Source organism: Amia ocellicauda, chromosome 6 (assembly GCF_036373705.1).
Source record: "Amia ocellicauda isolate fAmiCal2 chromosome 6, fAmiCal2.hap1, whole genome shotgun sequence".
NCBI lineage: Eukaryota > Metazoa > Chordata > Actinopteri > Amiiformes > Amiidae > Amia > Amia ocellicauda.
Window position 1 is genome coordinate 30,645,869 of NC_089855.1, and position 19,695 is coordinate 30,665,563.

General features: G+C 44.1%; 1 protein-coding gene across 3 annotated transcripts in view; it reads left to right on the plus strand.

Moving 5' to 3' along the window:
• med14 (mediator complex subunit 14) overlaps window positions 1-19,695 on the plus strand; it is a 34,138-nt gene extending 14,443 nt beyond the window's left edge. Inside the window, exons 13-31 of one of the 3 annotated variants that reach the window (XM_066706870.1) lie at window positions 564-723; window positions 1,325-1,519; window positions 2,978-3,112; window positions 3,549-3,625; window positions 4,974-5,152; window positions 6,886-7,032; window positions 7,187-7,278; window positions 8,054-8,206; window positions 8,526-8,795; window positions 9,265-9,414; window positions 10,029-10,140; window positions 10,623-10,754; window positions 11,817-11,999; window positions 12,132-12,370; window positions 13,045-13,224; window positions 16,683-16,790; window positions 17,026-17,151; window positions 17,335-17,524; window positions 18,871-19,695. In XM_066706870.1, the coding sequence (XP_066562967.1) occupies window positions 564-723; window positions 1,325-1,519; window positions 2,978-3,112; window positions 3,549-3,625; window positions 4,974-5,152; window positions 6,886-7,032; window positions 7,187-7,278; window positions 8,054-8,206; window positions 8,526-8,795; window positions 9,265-9,414; window positions 10,029-10,140; window positions 10,623-10,754; window positions 11,817-11,999; window positions 12,132-12,370; window positions 13,045-13,224; window positions 16,683-16,790; window positions 17,026-17,151; window positions 17,335-17,524; window positions 18,871-18,944 (2,902 nt within the window). In that variant the 3' untranslated portion in view covers window positions 18,945-19,695. The remainder of the gene's footprint in view (window positions 1-563; window positions 724-1,324; window positions 1,520-2,977; window positions 3,113-3,548; window positions 3,626-4,973; window positions 5,153-6,885; window positions 7,033-7,186; window positions 7,279-8,053; window positions 8,207-8,525; window positions 8,796-9,264; window positions 9,415-10,028; window positions 10,141-10,622; window positions 10,755-11,816; window positions 12,000-12,131; window positions 12,371-13,044; window positions 13,225-16,682; window positions 16,791-17,025; window positions 17,152-17,334; window positions 17,525-18,870) is intronic. The other 2 variants (XM_066706871.1, XM_066706872.1) reach the window with 2 other exon arrangements.

The following is a 19,695-nucleotide window of genomic DNA, read 5'->3' on the forward strand; positions in this document are numbered from 1 at the left end:
TCAGACATATAAGCAGTGCTTGCATTTGCTTCACTTCGGATTTACAAAGTTGAGACTGAATATTACTGTGTTTTTACCATCTCAGTCAGAAGGACTGCACATTCAGATTATTTTACCAAACTTCAAAGTCATACTTTTGCTATTTTATGATTATAAATATCCACTCCAGTACAGTATTTGTGCCTACCATAAGATGCAAGAAAGACAAGCTGTGACCTAACAGAAACATCTATAGTGTCAGATTAATGCTTCTGACAATCCTTAGTAGGACCTTGTGAAACGAGACCAGAGAGTTAGTGAAGCCAGCTGCTTCCACAGCTGCTGTTTACCACAGGAGAGACCTGCCCAGGTCACAGTGATTGGCTCATTGTGTACCTGAGCCTGATGTAATCTCGTCAATAGACTTAGAAGACTGTAGGAACCCTTTGCATCAGGTTTAGAAATGACTGTTTGGGTGCTCCGAAGTGTGCCTGAATCCAGAGGAAGGAATGAAACCCTTTGCGTCTTATTAGAGACTGCAAGTTTATGGCTGGTCAGTGCTCACTCTCTCCGTGTGTGTTCAGGTTCTGGCTGGGCGAGCAGCGCTGCCGGCAGTCTGTGAAGCACCTCCCCACGGTGTGCTGTGACACCCTGCACCTCTCCAACGCAGCCTCTCACCCCACCGGCAGCCTTTCCAAACACCGCCTCTTCATCAGGCTAACACGCCTCCCGCAGTACTACATTGTGAGTGACTCCCGTCCTTCCGCACAGGGCCCAGAGCATAGTTAACTAGGCTGCCCTTCTGAATGAAAAGAGAGAAATTGAAAGGCTTTATTCTTAAATGGACGTGAGGGTCTATTCCCCAGGTTGAAGGGCAACAAAAGTGAATGCCATTTTCTCATATTTGTAACTTGCACTCTAAAAAATATCCAGTTTATACTTCTCATCCATGTAGTGTAAAATGAATGCTGTAAAGCTGTTTGATGTTATTGCCCTGCTGTGACAGGAATGTGCACAGGAATTAACTATTAATCTTTCTTCCTCTACTTCTTCATTGTCTGTTACTTCCTCTCCTTCCTAAGTCAAGTATTTGATGCTTGGGTTGTTATTTTTCTCTCTCGCTCACTCTCCCCCCCCCTCTCTCTCTCTCTCTCTCTCTCTTTACATATGTTTTCCAAATAGTCATCACTTGTGTTGACCGTGATGTAAGATTTGCATTTAACATAAGGCAATATTTACACCTTTTAAAAAAGCTATAAGGCACAAAAATGGTGATTACACAGAGACAGGCAAAAATAATTGCCGTGTTTTATTTACACTCGTTCATTGCGTTGTTGCTGTGAAGGTGGTGGAGATGTTCGATGTCCCCAGCTGCCCCACGGAACTGGAGTACAAGTACTACTTCCTGTCGGTGAGCCTGCTGGAGGGCGAGGATGGCCCCCCCAGCGCCCAGCTCCTGCAGCAGTTTAAACCCAACCTGGAGGAGCTGGTCCTAAACACCACACCTGGCCGTGCAGCCAAACCAGGGGCCAAGAGGAAGGTAGGCACAGTACTGCCTTGGAGGAATGTATTTTATAAGAATATATTTTGTTACTGGGAAATCACAAATACACACTCACACATTTTTCTCATAATTTTGTCTTTTTGGCAGTGCTGTTTTATTCACTGCTTTGACTGCTTAGCGTGTGACATCTGTCCACTTAAAATATGTCAGTTCTGTGGGGCAAACTGCCGATTCTAATGCCTACGGATTCCAAAATGACGCAAATTGTAATGCCGTCTGAGACAAACGTGCTACAGTTCAGTTCAGGGGGAGAGACAGAACAAGTTTCACAAATCTGTAAGGTGCCAGTAACTCTGCACATTACAGACTCTCATTTATGACTCACACTGGCAAAACTCCACATATCACAAAATGGCTGCCTGCTCAGCACAGCATCCTCAGGTTAGATCCTGGGGGGAGGGGGCTCCGGTGCTGTCACTGTAGCAGAATTGAAAGTCAGTGAAAGGCTGACATCTGGGGAAACCTACCTGATTATTCCATTTCACAGAGGTGCTGCCATGGTTAATGATTTGCTTATGATTTCGCTGACAGGGAGTGCAAGTTTCTTTTCATTTTCGCTCTCATAACTTTTCGTTATGATTTCAGAGATGTAAAGTGATACCAGGATTGAGTGCTTTCTTTTTTTCGCTATGTAGTGGGACAAATTATCAACGACAAATGGGTGTATCGGTAGGTATTGTATTTCATCCAGAATGCTAATTTATGGAGGAGATGAAATTGGTAAATTGATGAAAGTGGAAAATCATTTTGAGGAGATTATTCATTCTAATATTACGGGGAACTGTATGTTTGTGTGTGTAGGTAGAGCGAGACTGTAAGTATCAAAATGTTACAAGCATCCCTGTAGAAGAGGCGAGTAGAATCTCTGGCCTCTTTCCCTAGATGATGGAATAAACAAAGTGCACTGTGGCTTTTCGGGCGACTCATCCTTCCTTGCCCTTGTCTGCAAAACAGGAAATGTGCTACAGCTGTGAGGCTAATTTGGACTCTCGTATCAGCGTGTGGTGGCTTCTCTTTATCACGTTTCCTCAGTTGTTCTGTTCTGAACCCACTGAAGCACGCCTGACAGCTCTGTCTGTGTAGGAGGCAGTGAGTCCATAGAACTGGGAATTGTAAGGCTGCTATCTTAGAGTGAAAATGCAAATCTTTTCAGAGCAGTTGGATGCATGGTTAAGTAGTATTGGCTTAAATGGCAAGCCTCATTTATTGCAGAGATGCAGCGCAATTGATGAATGAGTAGATCAGTAGATGTGTATCCGCTATGACTAATTAAAATTACCTTTGGTGAGTCAATTGTTGTGCAGAGTTGTTTTGGGATTCTGTCACACAGGGTGAAAAACACTACGTACCTGCAAGGTATTAATATTTATTTGATCAACTCAATAAATAAAGTGATGTCGTCTTCTGTCTTTAAATTTGCTTTTCCTCCAACAGTTATCTGGGGACCAGGGAGCCATAGAGCCCAAGAAACCCAAGCGCACAGGAGAGATGTGTGCCTTCAACAAGGTCCTGGCCCATCTTGTAGCCATGTGTGATACCAACATGCCCTTCATTGGCCTGCGATCTGAGGTGAGAGTAGGAATATGTGTGGAAACTCCAACTGCCCTCCTTGGTAGTGACTTTCATCCAGGCAGTTTTGGGCCAAGCGTTATTCCTAACTATGCTATAACGTTACCAACATAATATCAGTACGGTTAGTTAGACTTTAATAATTACCAAATAGTACATATGCCAGTTATGATGTATGATATTTTAGCAGGTGCGTAGGTGAATAAAATGTTATGCTCTGTCACCACCCACAGAAAACGCTTTAATAAATGGTGTTGGTAAAGATTGGCAGGCTTTGGTATGAATATTATATTAACACAAACATCCATTCAGGTCCTAATCATTTAAATTTAACATGCTACATGTTTATATATACCCTCGTACACTTTATGCTTGTTGTATAACCTTACTGAGTGTAAATGCACTAAATCACTTTGCCATTGTCTTGTGTCTCCAGCTGTCCAACATGGAGATTCCCCATCAGGGCGTGCAGGTGGAAGGTGATAGCTGCAGCCACGCAATTCGCATTCTCAAGTAAGTGCTCCCTGCCCTGAGGGATTTCTCATTTACCAAAGTGATCTTAACAGGAGCTGACCATTCCATAGTGCGTTTCACACAGCGGCACAGTAGCTGACCTTTGTTGTGGTTCTTCAGGTTATTAGTACCTTGAAAGTCTGTCTTGCTAACATTGTACTGGCCTACTGTATACATCACTGGGATTTTTGTTGTTTTGTTGTTTTGTTGTTTGTTGAATTGAGAATTAGTCTCTCAACCAAATAAGTATAAAATATTTTTCAATGGTCAAATCAGCAGAGTCCTTGACCTCCTCCCGGCGCTTACTCAAAACACATCTTTTCAGACAGTACTTGTAATTTTGCTATTTACTCTCCTGTAAGATTGCACTTATACAATGTTTATCATACTACTTGCCTTGCGTTACTACATTACATTACATTATTTGTCATTTATCCAGGGCAACTTACATTTGTACCCATTTATACAGCTGGGCATTTTTACTGGAGCAATCTAAGTGAAGTACCTTGCTCAAGGGTACAACAGCACTGTCCCACCTGGGATTTGAACCCAGAACTCAGAACCTTCCAGTTATGAGTCCAGAGCCCTAACCACCACTCCACAGTGCTGCTACTAGTACTCGTATTGTTTATTTTGATTTTCCCTATGCTCCCTTCCCCTGGCCCTTGACTGTGACTTAACATCTTGTCTGCACTCATCAGCTTTTACAATCCAGGATGTAAGACCCCATATATTGTATACACTTGTGTAAATGTGGAACTTGTAAAATGTATTATGCTTTGAATTGCACAGTATTATGTAAATTGGATTTTTTGCACTTTGTATTGCGCTTATGTTGCCCTGGATAAGGGCATCTGCTAAGAAATATAATAATAATTTGGACTGTTACTTACCTTGATTTTTACATGTATAAAGTCACTAGATTATGCATTCTGGAGCATTTTAAATGTGTACATATGGGAAATCAAGAGATGGCAGTTAGAGTTAACAGTTAGAGACTGCAACAGTTCTCTTGACAACACTTGTGCTTTAGCCTGCACTGCCAAAATGAGTGTAGCAAGTGACACTAAATATATGATTTGTATGTCTCAATAGAGAAGCTTATGTAGCTCTGTAGCTCTCAAGACCCATCTGGATATTTATCAATCATTTGGCATTCCTCTAATTTGCAATTAAGACACAGGATATTCAAAGAAACAAGGAAACAGATATGTTTATAAAAGAGCTTTGGGTGCAGACTGTATTGTTAAGGCTTTTAACTAAAGTTTTGTGAGGAAAAAGTGCTTATTACTGTTGAAGGGGTGTGGGTTGTGAATCTCTCTCTCTCTCTCTGTGTGTGTGTGTCCAGGATTCCCCCTGGAAAAGGCATCAGCGAGGAGACACGGAAGGTTCTGGAACGCTCCCTCCTAGACTGCACCTTCCGCCTCCAGGGCCGCAACAACCGCACTTGGGTGGCCGAGCTGGTTTTTGCCAACTGCCCCCTCACCAGTACCTCCAGCAAGGAGCAAGGTCAGAGCCATCCTCCAGGTTGTTAATTTTGTTATTTATTTTTAATTGATTTATCTTGTTTTTGAGTAGATATTAAACTGCATATGCAGAGAATGATGGAACAAAAAATGAAATTGTATCGATAAATGTAAAGCATTAAACCCATGTGCATGAGCACACATTAAATTGGAGTTAGTGAGGGAGGGAAGGAGGAGAAAGTGTCGCTTCTTTACTTTAAAAGGGAATTGTGGAAGAAGGTATCTAGAGTCAGCCTGCGAGGGAGAAAATGGGGTTCCCTTAAGCACAATCAAATCTCTGGCGGTACAGGTCAATGTGGAATTTGCCCTCCTGTACTTTATTAGTAGAGCATTGCGTCACAGGCTTAGCTGTGAGTCTATATGTGTTTGTGTGTCTGTGTGTTTTGGAATGTATTTCTCCTGGAACCTGGCCTCATACCTATAGATTAGGAGTCAGACAGTGATTGGGAGCATTTCAAGGCCCTGTCTGTTCTGATAAAAAAAAATAATTTTAATTTTAATTTTTTCTCTCCTCACTCTGTGGCTGCAGGCTTAATTGATTCTTATTTGTGATGGTGATAAAGCCAGCTTTCAGTTAAAACCAAGGCATGCTTGTCCGCTTTGGAGTAACTGGCACGAACAAATAGGAATAGGAGAGACTCTCTGGCACTGATTGTACAGGCTGGTGTGTGCGTTTGGCGGCTTCTTTGCTGATAATACGAATCTTTGTGAACTGTGCCAGACTTGCACTCAAACGTGGGGCCAGGGCCTGAAGATTAAATTCAATCTGTGTTTCTGTTGGAGTCTGCGATGGCTGTGTGGAAGTGGTGGAAGCTGGGGGGTGGGATTACATTCAAGGCTTCCTGTATGATCGTTGACTCAGGGGGCCATTGCTGTCAGCCCCGCGTGCCTCTGAGTGTCTTGTCAAGTTGTGAAGTCTTTTTTTGAAGTCGAATTGTCTTGTGCCTTTTGATGTGGAAGCTGTCAGTGCATTCGTTAAATCCCCTCACCTCGGGGGCATTCCACTGCAAGTTTGGCAGAACTAACTGCCTGCCTCCTTGGCAGTGCTGTGGTGAATTGCTGCATTAGTTTTTTACCTAGTGGATATGAGTGGTCTTGCAAATCACTAGGTACCGCCTCTTAATCGTGCAATGGATACACTTTTTTTTGCATCCCTTTTAAAGACAGTGTCCTTGGAATAACTGTAGAAGGTTAGAGGTGAAATCATACCCTGTGTAATGGCTTCCTTTTAGTTTTGCAATGCTTTGCCATGTGTTTAAATAAATACATACAAATACAGATGAGCTTGATCTGAACATCTGCTCTCTGGCCCTGGTCCTGTAAACTTCTGATCCAGTAGATTTGACATGTCACCCTATCATCAATTTATAAAGACGTGGAAATATTTCCTTTTGATGAGTTAAGTAGGTGTTTTGGGGGAATTTGGAGAACGCCAACCAGAATTCACTTAACTCAGCACATTAATTTCATGAGCTTAGAAGTGTTTCTCTAATTGAATGCCCCATGGTCTTGTAGACTGGACAGGAAATGGAGCAGGGAGAAGTCACTGCAGTCCAGTTTAGCGCCAACATGTCACTACTGGTATAATTTTCAAGAAAGCTGAAAACTTGATTGAGTCACTGATCTTCCTTACTGTTTCTGCAGTAGCTGGATTCTCACCACTTAGTCCTTCACTACTAGTCTCTGATCTGCTCTATAAGGCTAATTATTTTTCTTTCTTTTCTTTTTCTGCAGCCTCCACACGGCACGTTTACCTGACTTACGAGAACCCCCTGTCGGAGCCAGTGGGGGGGCGTAAGGTGGTGGAGACGTTCCTGAACGACTGGAACAGCATCGCCCAGCTTTACGAATGCGTCCTGGAGTTCGCACGCTCGCTGCCAGGTAAAGCACAAACCTAGCAGTTGTCCCTCACACAGCCGGGGCATTCCTGGGTCTGTGAGTGTTACCTGCGTTCAACTCTGTGTGTCTTGAATCTTTGGCTAAATTAACTCTCGTTTCTGACAATTGCTGATCCCTCTCTCTTTCTCCTTCACAGACATGCCCTCCTATTTAAGCCTCTTCTCCGAAATCCGCCTCTATAACTACCGCAAGCTAGTCCTGTGCTATGGCAGCACCAAGGGAAGCTCGGTAAGTACCAGTGCACTCTAGTGTTTAATTAAATGAATGCTCTACTCTCGCTCTTTTTTTTTTTTTTTTTTTTTCTTTGGAATGTACATTTTGAATCCAAAATTAAAAACAAAAAACCAATATGCATCTCCAGTTTGGGGTTTGGTCTCAACCTGGACCATGTGGGGGGGGGGGGGGGCTTTGCTTGAAGTTTGGCAGAGGAGAAAGTGCTGTCATAGAAAACGGTGGATGTGTTCCAGCGTTCCTTGAGTTCTGCAGAGCTCATTGTCACAGCAGCTGCAGATTAATTATGAATGGAAGGTCAGAATACTTGCCCTCAGTGTCTTGGTAATCCTCCGAGCTAATACAGTACTTTCTCTATGGCCAGCTCAAAATGTTCGGCCCAACAAAGATGACTCTGTCAGATCCTTTATAATTCCCATGTGACCATCTGACTTTGCTCCCAACCTCCTCTTTATGAATCCTAGTTTCGTCCTTTTGTTAAGTCATTGTAAATGATTCTCTCTTCCTTAATATGGCTCTGCTGCTTTTTCCCTTTGTTTTTTCTTTTACATTCCACAAACAGCATTCAGAGTGAAGCATTTCAGCAATTAATAAACGCAAACATTGCTGTAGCATGCTCTGTCTGTGGAACAATATTTACATTGTGCTGCATTGTTTTTGTTTTTTTCATTCTCTTTTCTGTAGATTCCTAAATATCAGCTTAGACCTGGCATTCAGTATGTTTTGTTAGAGACACTGTGCCATGTGCAATCATTGTTTTCTCCCCTTTCAGATCACCATTCAGTGGAATTCAGTGACCCAGAGGTTCCACATCTCCCTGGGCACAGTGGGGCCCAACTCAGGCTGCAGTAACTGTCACAACATCATTTTGCACCAGCTGCAAGAGATGTTCAACAAGATACCTAACGTGGTCCAGCTCCTCCAGGTACGGCAGCATCCCAAAACACACTTTACGGTTGCGTGAAAGTGTATTGGTTTAAACCATCATGGAATTCTTCTCACCAGCATAGTAGCAGAGGTTCTAGACCAGTCAAATCACGGTGGCAGCTGTTCTCCTCATGTAAAATTCAACCCTCTTGAGTTCACTAGTGCTTGTCAGTATAAGATGGCAAACCCCATTTCCCATTCCTTGTGTAGATGGACCTTGTGTCTTCTCCATGGAAGACGTAGTTGAGAGCAGGAATGCAGCACCCTACGCTGTGCACAGCTCTTGTGTTTCAACCTCTTCCTCCTCCCCCTCGCAGGTGCTGTACGACACCCAAGCCCCACTCACCGCCATCAATAAACTGCCCACCGTGCCTATGTTGGGTCTGACCCAGAGGACCAACACGGCATACCAGTGCTTCTCCATCCTGCCCCAGTCGCCCACACACATCCGTCTGGCCTTCCGCAACATGTACTGCATCGACATCTACTGCCGCAGTCGGGGGGTGGTGGCCATCAGGGATGGGGCCTACAGCCTATTTGACAACACCAAGATTGTGGAGGGCTTCTACCCAGCACCAGGCCTCAAGGTGGGTTTAAGCTGCACTGCCCATATGGGTGGCAGATATGGTTTTATTGTATTTTTATCTTTAGCTTGCCAGAATTTGTTTTCAATATTTCAATACATACTTTAGGAGCTCTTGATTTGATGTTTGTTTTATCTGCCTCAGTACTGAAATCTTCTGGGTTTATTTGTTGGTTGTATTACTATTACTATTATTATTATTATTATTATTATTATTTTATTTTGTTTTGGTGGTGTAATCTCTGTTGTCAGACTTTATGACCGAGTCTTATTAAAATTTCACCGGGTGGGGGTGATTGGTGTTGATGGATGGGGTGACTTCGGGTATAATCAGAGATTGTGATTTTGAAAAGAAAAACAACCGACCACATTGATAGTAACTAGTGTTCTATGATATGCCTCCCAGAGCCGGTCTGACATCTGTGTGTGTGTGTGTGTGTGTGTGTGTGTGTGTATATGTGTTTCCCCTGCAGACATTCCTCAACATGTTTGTGGACAGTAACCAGGACCCACGCCGGCGTTCTGTGAATGAAGACGACAACCCCCCCTCGCCTGTGGGGGTGGATGTGATGGATGCGCTGATGACCCAGCTGCAGACCCAGGCCTCTCAGGGGCAGCCGCAGGTGAGGAGGCGCTGCATTGCTCCAGCTCGCACCATTTCAGACATTTATAATGAGGCAATGGTAGTCTGGAAAGTTCTTATGTGGCCTAATATTTGACTTTTCAGATGTTCCAGGTGGACATGTAATTAACTTTTTTTATATATATATATATATATATATATACCTTATTTACCTTTTTAAGCAGTCTCTGAATTTCGCTATATGTATCCCTTACCCTCCTGACTGTACGCAAAACTAAATCGTTACAGTAACAAACGCTAAATCCACAGGTGACGTGGATCTGAATTCATGATTCTTCTGGGCCATATAAAGATCATGCGCTGGGAAGTATTGTGGTGGGATTCATTGGACACCTCCCCTGTTTTTGAGGGTATTCAGTTTAGTCTGAGTGCATTCTTCAGCCCTCATGTACTCAGTGGTGGAAGAGAAAGAAGTCTGGGAAACTGCTTTCAATTAGGCTGTGCTCTGGAATACAGGAGCATCCTCTGACTGAAACAAAAACAGGACTTAAAATAAAAGATAAAATAAGCATCTAATTGGCAATACAGGCAGTACAGTGAAAACATTGGCCTTGTCTTTTCTATTCTTAACTTTTTCCCTTTTTGACACTGCAGCCGTTCGGGAAGCAGCCGGGAGGGGCTGGAGGCTATCCCATCACATCGCCGCCCGCCTCCTACCACGCAGGGGTGGCCCCTTCGCCTTCCATGATGCCCACACAGTCGCCAGGTAACGAACCAGTTCCAGGCCCATAATGCAGTGCAGAGCTGCTTGTGCTCCTCCACTCCATGGCTGGCAGCCACTGTGTGTCATATCCTATCCATGGCTTAACAAGCCCCCACCCCCCACCCCCACCTGAAAAAAGGGCTTTCACTGCAGCTGTTCCTGTGAGGCAGTTCATGGGTGACTTGCAGAGAAGTGCTGTGCTGGACCCCAGACAGTTTCACAGAGAGGTTTACCCCAGGAACACCTGCTCAGTGAGAAGCATGCGGTTCAGTCCTGTGGCCCTCAAAACATCCCACCATCAGCTTGGAGCCACCACCTCACCTCTCTGTAGAGCTTGCTTGACGGTGAAAACTGGTTGTTACAGGCGCCCCCCTTCCCCCTCCTCACCTTTTGTCCCCTCAGCCCAGCCCGCTTAGCCTTTGTTTGACGTGACTTTGCAAGCTGGTGTGTCTGACGAGCCGCCTTGATTGATTGATTGTATGCAGGGAACATCCACGCAGCCAGCTCCCCTAGCGGTGCACTGCGGGCCCCCTCGCCGGCCTCGTTCGGCCCCACCCCGTCTCCCTCCTCTCTGGGGATTTCAATGGGGCAGACTTCCAACTTTGCCAGTCCGCACGGTAAGTGCATGTGCCAACGTGGGGTTGAGAAGCCAAGCAAATGCTGGGCAAAACATCATAACCCAGACCGCAAAATCCCAACAAGAGATGTGTATCGTTCTTAGAGGTGTGTTTCTCCAAAGGGCCTGGTTTTTGATTAACCATGCTCTGCTGCTAACTGGTGGGTGGGATAGAAATGTTTGTTTTTGTGTTGTTGTGAGTCTTAATGAGACATGCAGTCAATACAGTTGGGTAATCGAATCAATGGACCCAAAGCTCTCTGCAGATTCCACTTTTACTATAGTAGCAACCCAGCCTTAAAACCGGGCACATCTTCCAATGCAATGGTTACTGCTCTGTAGGGAACTCTGAACGGGTCTACTTCTACACCTTCATCATGACAGTAGTGATGTTTACAGATAGATTTTAAGAGGTGGATGTTGAATTTTAGGAATGATATGATGGAACGTGGTTTTGGTCAAGTCACATTTTTGTGCCTTCTCTTTTTCTCTGTCATCTTCTCCCTCCCTCCTCCTCACTGGCTTGTGGTTAACCTTTAAGGCAGCATGGAGATAGTATTCACACCTCCGCCTGCCCTGGTTTCCCTCTGAGGAATGTACCTTTCTCACCACGGACTCGGAAAGGGGTCTTTCCACAGAGAGAGGCCTGATCTCTTTCATCTTGAGAGAGATCTGTGATCTCCACAGAGCTTAGATATGCCAGAACACAGCCCTCATTCTCCCAGCAATCATCACTGGGGCTGCCTCTGCACATGCCTCGCCTGCCATCCATAACAGAAGACCAAAAAAACAAAAGCAGCAGCACAAATTGATGATTATTCCGTAATTTATATTTATGAGTTTGAGTCTTCACTGGGTGGGGTCCGCATCTAAAAAACGTTCTGTAGTTTTGTAGTACTGTCGTCATAACAATCTGACTTCTTTTAGCTCCTTTGTCTCTGGGATGGGCCTAAAGATGGAGTCTCACAGAGGTCAACCAATGAGCTCATACCCAAGAGTACATACCCAGGTCACCAGGCCTGTATGGGGAAAGGATGATGATGCTGTGTGCTGTGTGTTGCAGGCACTCTGGACCCCAGCTCTCCCTACGCCATGATGTCTCCCAGCCAGCGCACGGGAACGTGGCCGGGCTCCCCACAGGTGTCCGGCCCCTCGCCTGCAGCACGCATGCCTGGGATGTCTCCAGCCAACCCCTCCCTGCACTCGCCCATTCCCGATGCCTCTCATTCTCCCCGTGCTGGAACCAGTAAGTGTCACCCCCCCCCCACCCACCTCTAGGGGCTCTCTAGAGTAGGGTGTGACTACAGTGTTTACTTGTTTGTTTCCACAGTTTGCTGCTTTGTTCCAGGCCTAACAGTTCTTCCTTTGTTTGTTTGAGGTTCCCAGACGATGCCCACGAACATGCCTCCGCCTCGAAAACTACCTCAGCGCTCCTGGGCGGCCTCCATCCCCACCATCCTAACCAACAGTGCCTTGCACGTCCTACTGCTGCCCTCACCCACGCCCTGCCTGGTTCCTGGCCTGGCGGGCAGCTACCTGTGCTCCCCGCTGGAGAGGTTCCTGGGCTCGGTCATTATGAGGCGCCACCTCCAGAGGATTATCCAGCAGGAACCCAACGTGAGACACTTTCATGGTCCCTCTCTCTCTCTCTCTCTCTCACACCACACACACTCTCTCTCTGACAGCCATGGCCCCTTCCCATAAATAAAGCCATCGACATCAGTATTCACATCTCAGTTCCCTTTGTGTGTGTATTTATTCATTATGGATGGTGTTTTATTAATTGCCAAACATGCACAGGTTTTTTCTCCTAGAAGTCTGTGCGAGGGGGTGGCATTAGAAGTTGTTCCTCAATTTTCCTGCACATTCTTTCCCAGATGTAGGATGAGAAAAGAGTGTATTAATCCAAGCTCTCTGTCCTTGGGAAAACCCTTCTCCAGAGACTTTTAGATGGTTCACATTAGCAAATTGTTGAAAAAAAAGTAAATGCCTTTCAAAACCGCAAGTGCACAATCAAACTGGGGCGCGTTAAAATATGTATATATGATTCCTCTGGGTTAAGGTAGTAATAACCCCTTCAGTATTCCTATATCTAGGAGGTGGGTTGTCTGCACTTCACTGTACTTCTCCTCCCCCAATAACAAGGTCAGCTGCTTCCTAATTAGCGCTATATCGACACCTCCAGATTGCTCCTTTGGGCCGGCAGATATTGACATTATGGTAATAGCATTTACAAAATTGCTCGTTAGTGCTGGGAAAGTGGTTCACTCTCTCATCTCCTCTCCTCACAGCTCCAGATCTTGAACTCCAGCGAGCCGGGGGTCATTACATTCAAGACAGAGGTGCTGAAGTGCCGAGTGGCGCTTAACCCCAAGACCTACCAGACCCTGCAGCTGAAGGTGACCCCGGAGAACACTGGGCCCTGGTCCCAGGAGGAGCTGCAGGTCCTGGAGAAGTTCTTTGAGACGCGGGTAAGATGTGCTGCTGCTGCTAGTGAAATCTCCTGGGCTTTGTTGCGTCTCCCTCTGCAGCAGAAGTAGATCATATATACAGCCACCCCTCGAGGTGCCATTCGCATAACAGCATTCATTTATTTTATTTTTGTGTGTCCAGAATATACTGAAACCCCCTCAAATTAAAACAATATGCCAGGAACAAGGGATGTTTACAGAGGAGAGAACAAATAAATAAATAAAATCCTGATGGGTTCAGGTTGGACAAAAATAAGTCATCTCCTCCCTGGCCTAGTTTTGGATAACATGCAGACAGAGCAGTCTGTAGGGCCAACCATCACGAGGTTATTGCTCTGGAGAAGAGAGATGCTAGGAAGAAAACTAAATGAGTGCTTCATTAATCTTTAGTGTGTATTTTGGCTTTGTGAATAATGGCAAACTGAAGACTAAAATAAGATGAGTAAAGGGAAAACTAATATTAAGAATTCTGTTGGGGGGTTCTCTTCTACACTACAGATTCAATGTACTACTAAGGTCCCCTGATTCTCTGTTCTTCATTTATGGTTTGGCCTGCAGGTAGATCTTGGTTGTGGGAAAATAAATAAATACAACAACACAGTAAATCTTTTTTGATCAGCTATTTTGTTGAAGAGCACATTTTTGTTAAGGATTTCTGCCCTCAAAAAGACACTGGGGAAGTCAATAAAAAGATGAAAAAATAAAAACCTTTTATAATACCTTTCATATTTATCCCTAGACTCTGCAGGAGAACTAATTAAAACAACAGTCAGGTGCTAATCGGGCCCTTCCTGGCAGTTTCAGCAGTAGATTCACAAACTCAAGTTGAAAGAGAATTGTAGCTTGGGGGGTGGGGGGCAGCTGCAATGGAAACGCATCCAGGGAGGCAGTGCTGGGACAAGTTGTACACGCAGTCGTGCACAGTCCCTGTAGGACCTGAGTGTTGGGGGTGGGGTGGGAGACAGAGACAAAAGAAGCAGCACCTCACCTTCAGTGTTCAAAGAGAAATCATCTGTCAGGGCCTATGTCAGTGTCGCTGCCTCACAGAAGGTTTAACACCTACACAACAAACGGCAGGCTGCTTGAGGGGTCCCAGGAGCCCCCTCTGCTGTTTTGGATGAGCGGTGCTACTTCAGAAGAACGCCTCGTTGCTTCTGCAGTTTTAATTTGACTGAAAAAATTACAGCAAAAATTACAAGTTCGATACCAGACACGCTTTTGTGGAAACTATAATCTGATTCACCCAAGAGTTGTCCCCCCTCTGGTTAAGTTGTAGTGATGAAGCCCCATTTGAATTTGGGCGTTCCAAACCTCACAACCACTCCATGTGAACGCTTTCATCAGAGAGAGATGAAAGTGTTGCCCTTTGAACTTGGTTAAACACTACATTAGGTCATGCATGTTCCTTGTAACAAAGCCATAGTGAGGAATAGCATGTAATCACAATGTGTTGCATTCTCTAGCCTCCACCAGAAATACTTAGCAAATATGAGGCATTGTTTCCCCTAGAAAATTACATAAGTATTGTGGTCTGTTTCTGAACTGTTGACGAGAGGCAGGAGAAAACGATAGTGGGGGCAGCAAGACGAGTGCTTGTACATTTTATTTTCTCAGTTTCTTCCATTGTGTTAGGAAAGGAATAGTGATGGCTCAAAACCACAACTTAATACCGCCAAGGCGAAAAGTGTTTTAATATCCTCCTGACACCCAGCAAAAACAATGTTTTGGAATTTTGATTTTTTTTTAAATCACTGTAGTGTTTGGTGCATAAGAAACATATTACAAAATATTTTTTTTGAAAAAATATTGTATTCATATTTTATTGTATGTCCATTGCAGTGGACAGCAGGCCTTTATTCATGAAAATGAAGAATTTTACAGATGTGTATAAAAAAAAAAACTAAAATACCAACTGGAAACCTATTATAAAACCAAGGAAACAAACCAACTGAAAGAACTCAGTCTTGAGATGTAGGTTTTCCAGTCTTCAACAATCTGAACTTTGTTTCAACTGAACAAATTACTTTTTCACTCGACATAATTCTTTCATGAGGCCTCTCCTTCGGTGCTGTGATTAGGAGTGATACTTCAGTGCACTGCCTGTTCTTTGATATGCAGAGGTACATGTTGCACTTGATGCATCAACCAAAAGTCTTACTGTTGCAACCTGCCATTCTGCATTTAAGAACATAAGAAAGTTTACAAGCGAGAGGAGGCCGTTCGACCCATCGTGCTCGTTTGTAGTCCATTAATAACGAAGTGATCCAAGGATCCTAACCAGTCTATTTTTTAATGGTCCCAAATTTTCAGCTTCAGCCACATCACTGGGGAGTTTGTTCATGCATTTGTTTGGCCAGGCAGCACCAATTTGTGGCCAGACGAATATAGCTGCGATGAGCTCGACCCAAACCTATTCACTGGCTGCCTGTCCAGCAGTCAACTATGTGATGTGAAATAAGTAATAACTTGGAACAACGAGCAGAAAGTTAGGCAGCAGTGAGTTTTGTCAAGGCAAGTCCTTGATGGTTATTAATACTTAAATAGACTATTGTTTAAGAAGATTAGTTCGAAGACCCCAAATGCCTGTTACTACAAGTACACACACGTTAAAGCATGTACAGGACTGAGCCAACTTGTTGGTCTAATTCTGGAGCGCTCCAAAGTAGATGGCAGTGTAATGTACTCACCCTCAGGTTTCTGCAGCTATATTTAACATGGTTTCATGTGGCCTACTGGCTTGAAATGGCAAACTTCAGAATGACGATGGTATTAAAACAATCGATAGAATGCCAAAATAATTCTGCCGGGTATATTTCAGAAGCAGGTTCGCGCTGAGAGTTGGAAGAAGGGTGCAGCATATATCTGTAACTCCTTCATAGTGCATTCATGAGGCGTCTCCCAGATCCACTGGCAAATCATGCAGAAAATAGCTTTTCTCTTGCCCAGGCACTCTGTGTGTCGGGCAATATCTCCCGTGTGTGTGTGTGTGTGTGGCTGCAGCACTGTGCACAGTGAATTGGTGTCTTGTGACGTGCCACTGCTCTGAACCTGAGCATCCTGTGCAGGTTTCAGAAGCCTTACCATTCTGCTCCCGGCCGATGAAGGCGAGATTTGCTCTGACCACATATCACCCCTCACACTAGAGACAAGGCAATCCCCATTACCCCAGCTGTTGGATCTTTGAGCAGAGTCACTATTTAACAATAAAGTGGAGTCCCGTGTGCTGTAAATGCTCTGGGTTAACAGTTGATGACATTTCACATTTTCTTTTTTTGGGGCCTCTCAGATGTCCGACGAACCACACAGGAGAATGTAATGTATAATCACAGTGCGAAACAGAGTGCCACTGTTCTCCTTTACTCACTTCTAGTGCTTATTATGTGCCAATACTTGTTCTTGAGCCCCCATTAGGGAAGAAAGATATTAATTCTCTCTCTTTCTCTTTCGGTGTCTGTCAGGTTGCAGGCCCACCCTTTAAGTACAATACACTAAATGCCTTCACCAAGCTACTGGGGGCTCCCACCCACATCCTCAGGGACTGTGTGCGCATCATGAAGCTTGAGCTGGTAAGTGGCTTTGACTGCTGAAGGGACAAGCACCTCAGTAATGGCATTGTGCTCTTGTTAGAGGCTGTATTTTACATTTAAGAAGTTTTCTCATGCTTTTAAAGGTGTTTGTTTGTATTGTGGCCTAGGTAGTTCATGCTTAATTGCTTGAAACCATTGCTGTTGATATGCAAGGCCTTATGGGATGCTCTCCATGGTATGGTATTAAAGTGTGTGTGTGGCTGTTGTGTCCCAGTTCCCAGACCAGGCCAACCAGCTGAAGTGGAATGTGCAGTTCTGTCTGACCATCCCACCCAGCGCGCCTCCGATCGCTCCTCCTGGGACCATCGCCGTAGTGCTCAAATCCAAAATGCTGTTCTTCGTAAGTACATCAGCCCTGTCCGCCGCCCGCTTCTTTAACACAAAGAAAAGCTGAGCATAAGTATTGCTAATTGTAGGGCTTTTCATATGTAAAATAAATAACAAGGTCAGATAAAACCAGGCTGCTTTAAAAGACTAAGATTATAAAAAAGTGACACGTGTCTTTCCTCTTCCCCTCCGACAGCTCCAGCTGACCCAGAGGCTGCCCGTACCCCAGGAGCCCATCAGCATCATCGTGCCCATCGTGTACGACATGGCCACAGGCCTCACGCAGCAGGCCGACATCCCGCGCCAGCAGAGCTCCTCGGGGGCGGCCGCGCTCATGGTCAGCAGCATCCTCAAGAGGTTCAACGAGATGCACCCCCCGCGCCCGAGTGAGTGAGCCTGCCTCCGAGACCGCACAGCCCCTGCGCCCAACACCGGGCTGCCACACTGTCTTACTACCGCAATGATGTAGTAGTTTGCCATGATCTTTATTAATTTAGTATCACCTTTGATACTTTCTCTCCACATCCGTGTCTGTTAAATCCCAGATTTCTAGTGCAGGCTGAACAACGCTTGCCTTATTAAAAGGAGTATAAATGTGTACCCATTATATAAATGCTTGGCTGAATCGGGACCTTGCACGGCGCATACGGCCCGGCTCCTGTATACGTACATAACTGTGTCTGCTCCATTTAGTACTGGCTGCTTTTCTGCGGTTATATTACCGTGGTGTCAGGGCAACTCATTTCAGCTCTGTAGCCCCTGAAAGCACTTTTCACAGCTTCTTGAAAATTGTGTAACGGTGTGAAGGCTATTTGCATACCTTGTGACACAATCTTCCTGGTGATCTATTTTGCTATAAAAGTTGGTCGACTGTGAAATAAAATTTAAAAAAAAATCCTGTATATTTAGAAAGGCAGCAAAAAGTGAAAGTCACAAAATACAGAAGTGAACTGCTTCTGTCTTCTTAGCTAGTGCAACAACCAAGCGAGTACTGTAGCGGAGGATATGGGACAACTCTTGAGCAGAAAGGACCGAAAATATAATGTTTATATGCCTGTGAGACAAGTACCAACTGCACAAAAGCGGTGACCGGAACAAACAACAAAAATCATATTAAAAAAACAAACAAAAAAAACAACGAACAGATTGAAAAATAACATGAATAACAATAGAGCTATAGTCTTAATCTCAATTCTGATGGTTAGGATTTAAAAACAAAACCTAGAGGAGAACAACCACAACCTCTCCTCCAAGGTTACAATTGTATTCTTTTTAAATATTAGATGGCAGGGAGGTGTGGGATTTCACCTCTTTCACAGACACATTTCAGTATGTTTTTAGTGGCTGATATGAAACTGGGTCAGCTGCAGTCATTGCAGTGTGTAAGGTGCGAACACTGTCTGTAAAGCATCCCGTTGTGTTGTGTTTTAGCAGTAAGTCTAGAAACTCCCTCTGGATCCAGTCGAGATTTTACTATCTTGACAAAAATGTGACCTACATTCACATACTGTTTAGAATACAATATTAGTACTGTATAATACCAATTCAGCTGCTTCTATGTACTCCGTTACAAACCAATGCTATTTTCCCTAGTTCTAAAAAGCCATATCCATTTCTGGATACTGTCATCTCGTGAGAGCAGTACAGGATATAGATAGGAAGTTGCATGGCGCTGACCATAGATGCTTGATGTAACTTGCTGACGTGGGCTAACTGTTGGTTTCTCCCACAGGTGAATGCACAATATTTGCATCAGTTCATGAACTCATGGCAAATCTCTCACTGCCCCCCGGTGGACGGCCATAGCAGCGCATCTCTGGGTCTTCAAAACCACATGGAGGGTGTAATTCTGCAGTGAACCGTGGAATCCAGCACACTGGCAGACTAAATCCAGTCTGACATTTCTCCTCAAACCACAGTTTTTGGACTTAGCTGACTCTGGTGGACATGTTTCCACTGAAGAAAAAATTAAAAAGGGAGTGCTAAAGAGTGACCATCAAACACTTTTTTTAAATGAAGAAAGAAAAACAAACACTCAATCTATGGACTACAGGCAGACACATTCCCTTGGGGGAATCCAATCATAAATTATTTTAAAGAGCTAAACAAAAACTATGGATTTATTTTTTCAGAGATGCACTTCTTAAATAATAACTAAAATAAAATGTAATAAAAGATGAGAGGTTTGTTTACCTGCAGTTGTACATTGTTTTATAAGCAGAATTTTGAGGCAAATGGCAGAAACTCTTTGCAAGAAACTTTATTCAACTTTCTTCTTCTCTTTTGTTTTATACTGCAAGAAACCAATTTTATTGAGGTATTGAAGATGCATACTTTGTTAGTACTTGTAAATGTGTATTTTTATTTTCTCTTTTTGATGTCTTGGCTTAAATTCAACTCTTTTCAGTTAAGCCCGTCACTTTGAATACTGTAAAACTGTGACAAACTTTATAATTAAGCCGTATTTTATTATGACTGCTTTGGAGTCTTTCCAGAAGAATCTGAGACATGTTGTCTAGGTCTCTGATAAATACTATTTAATAAATAGATAAAGAAA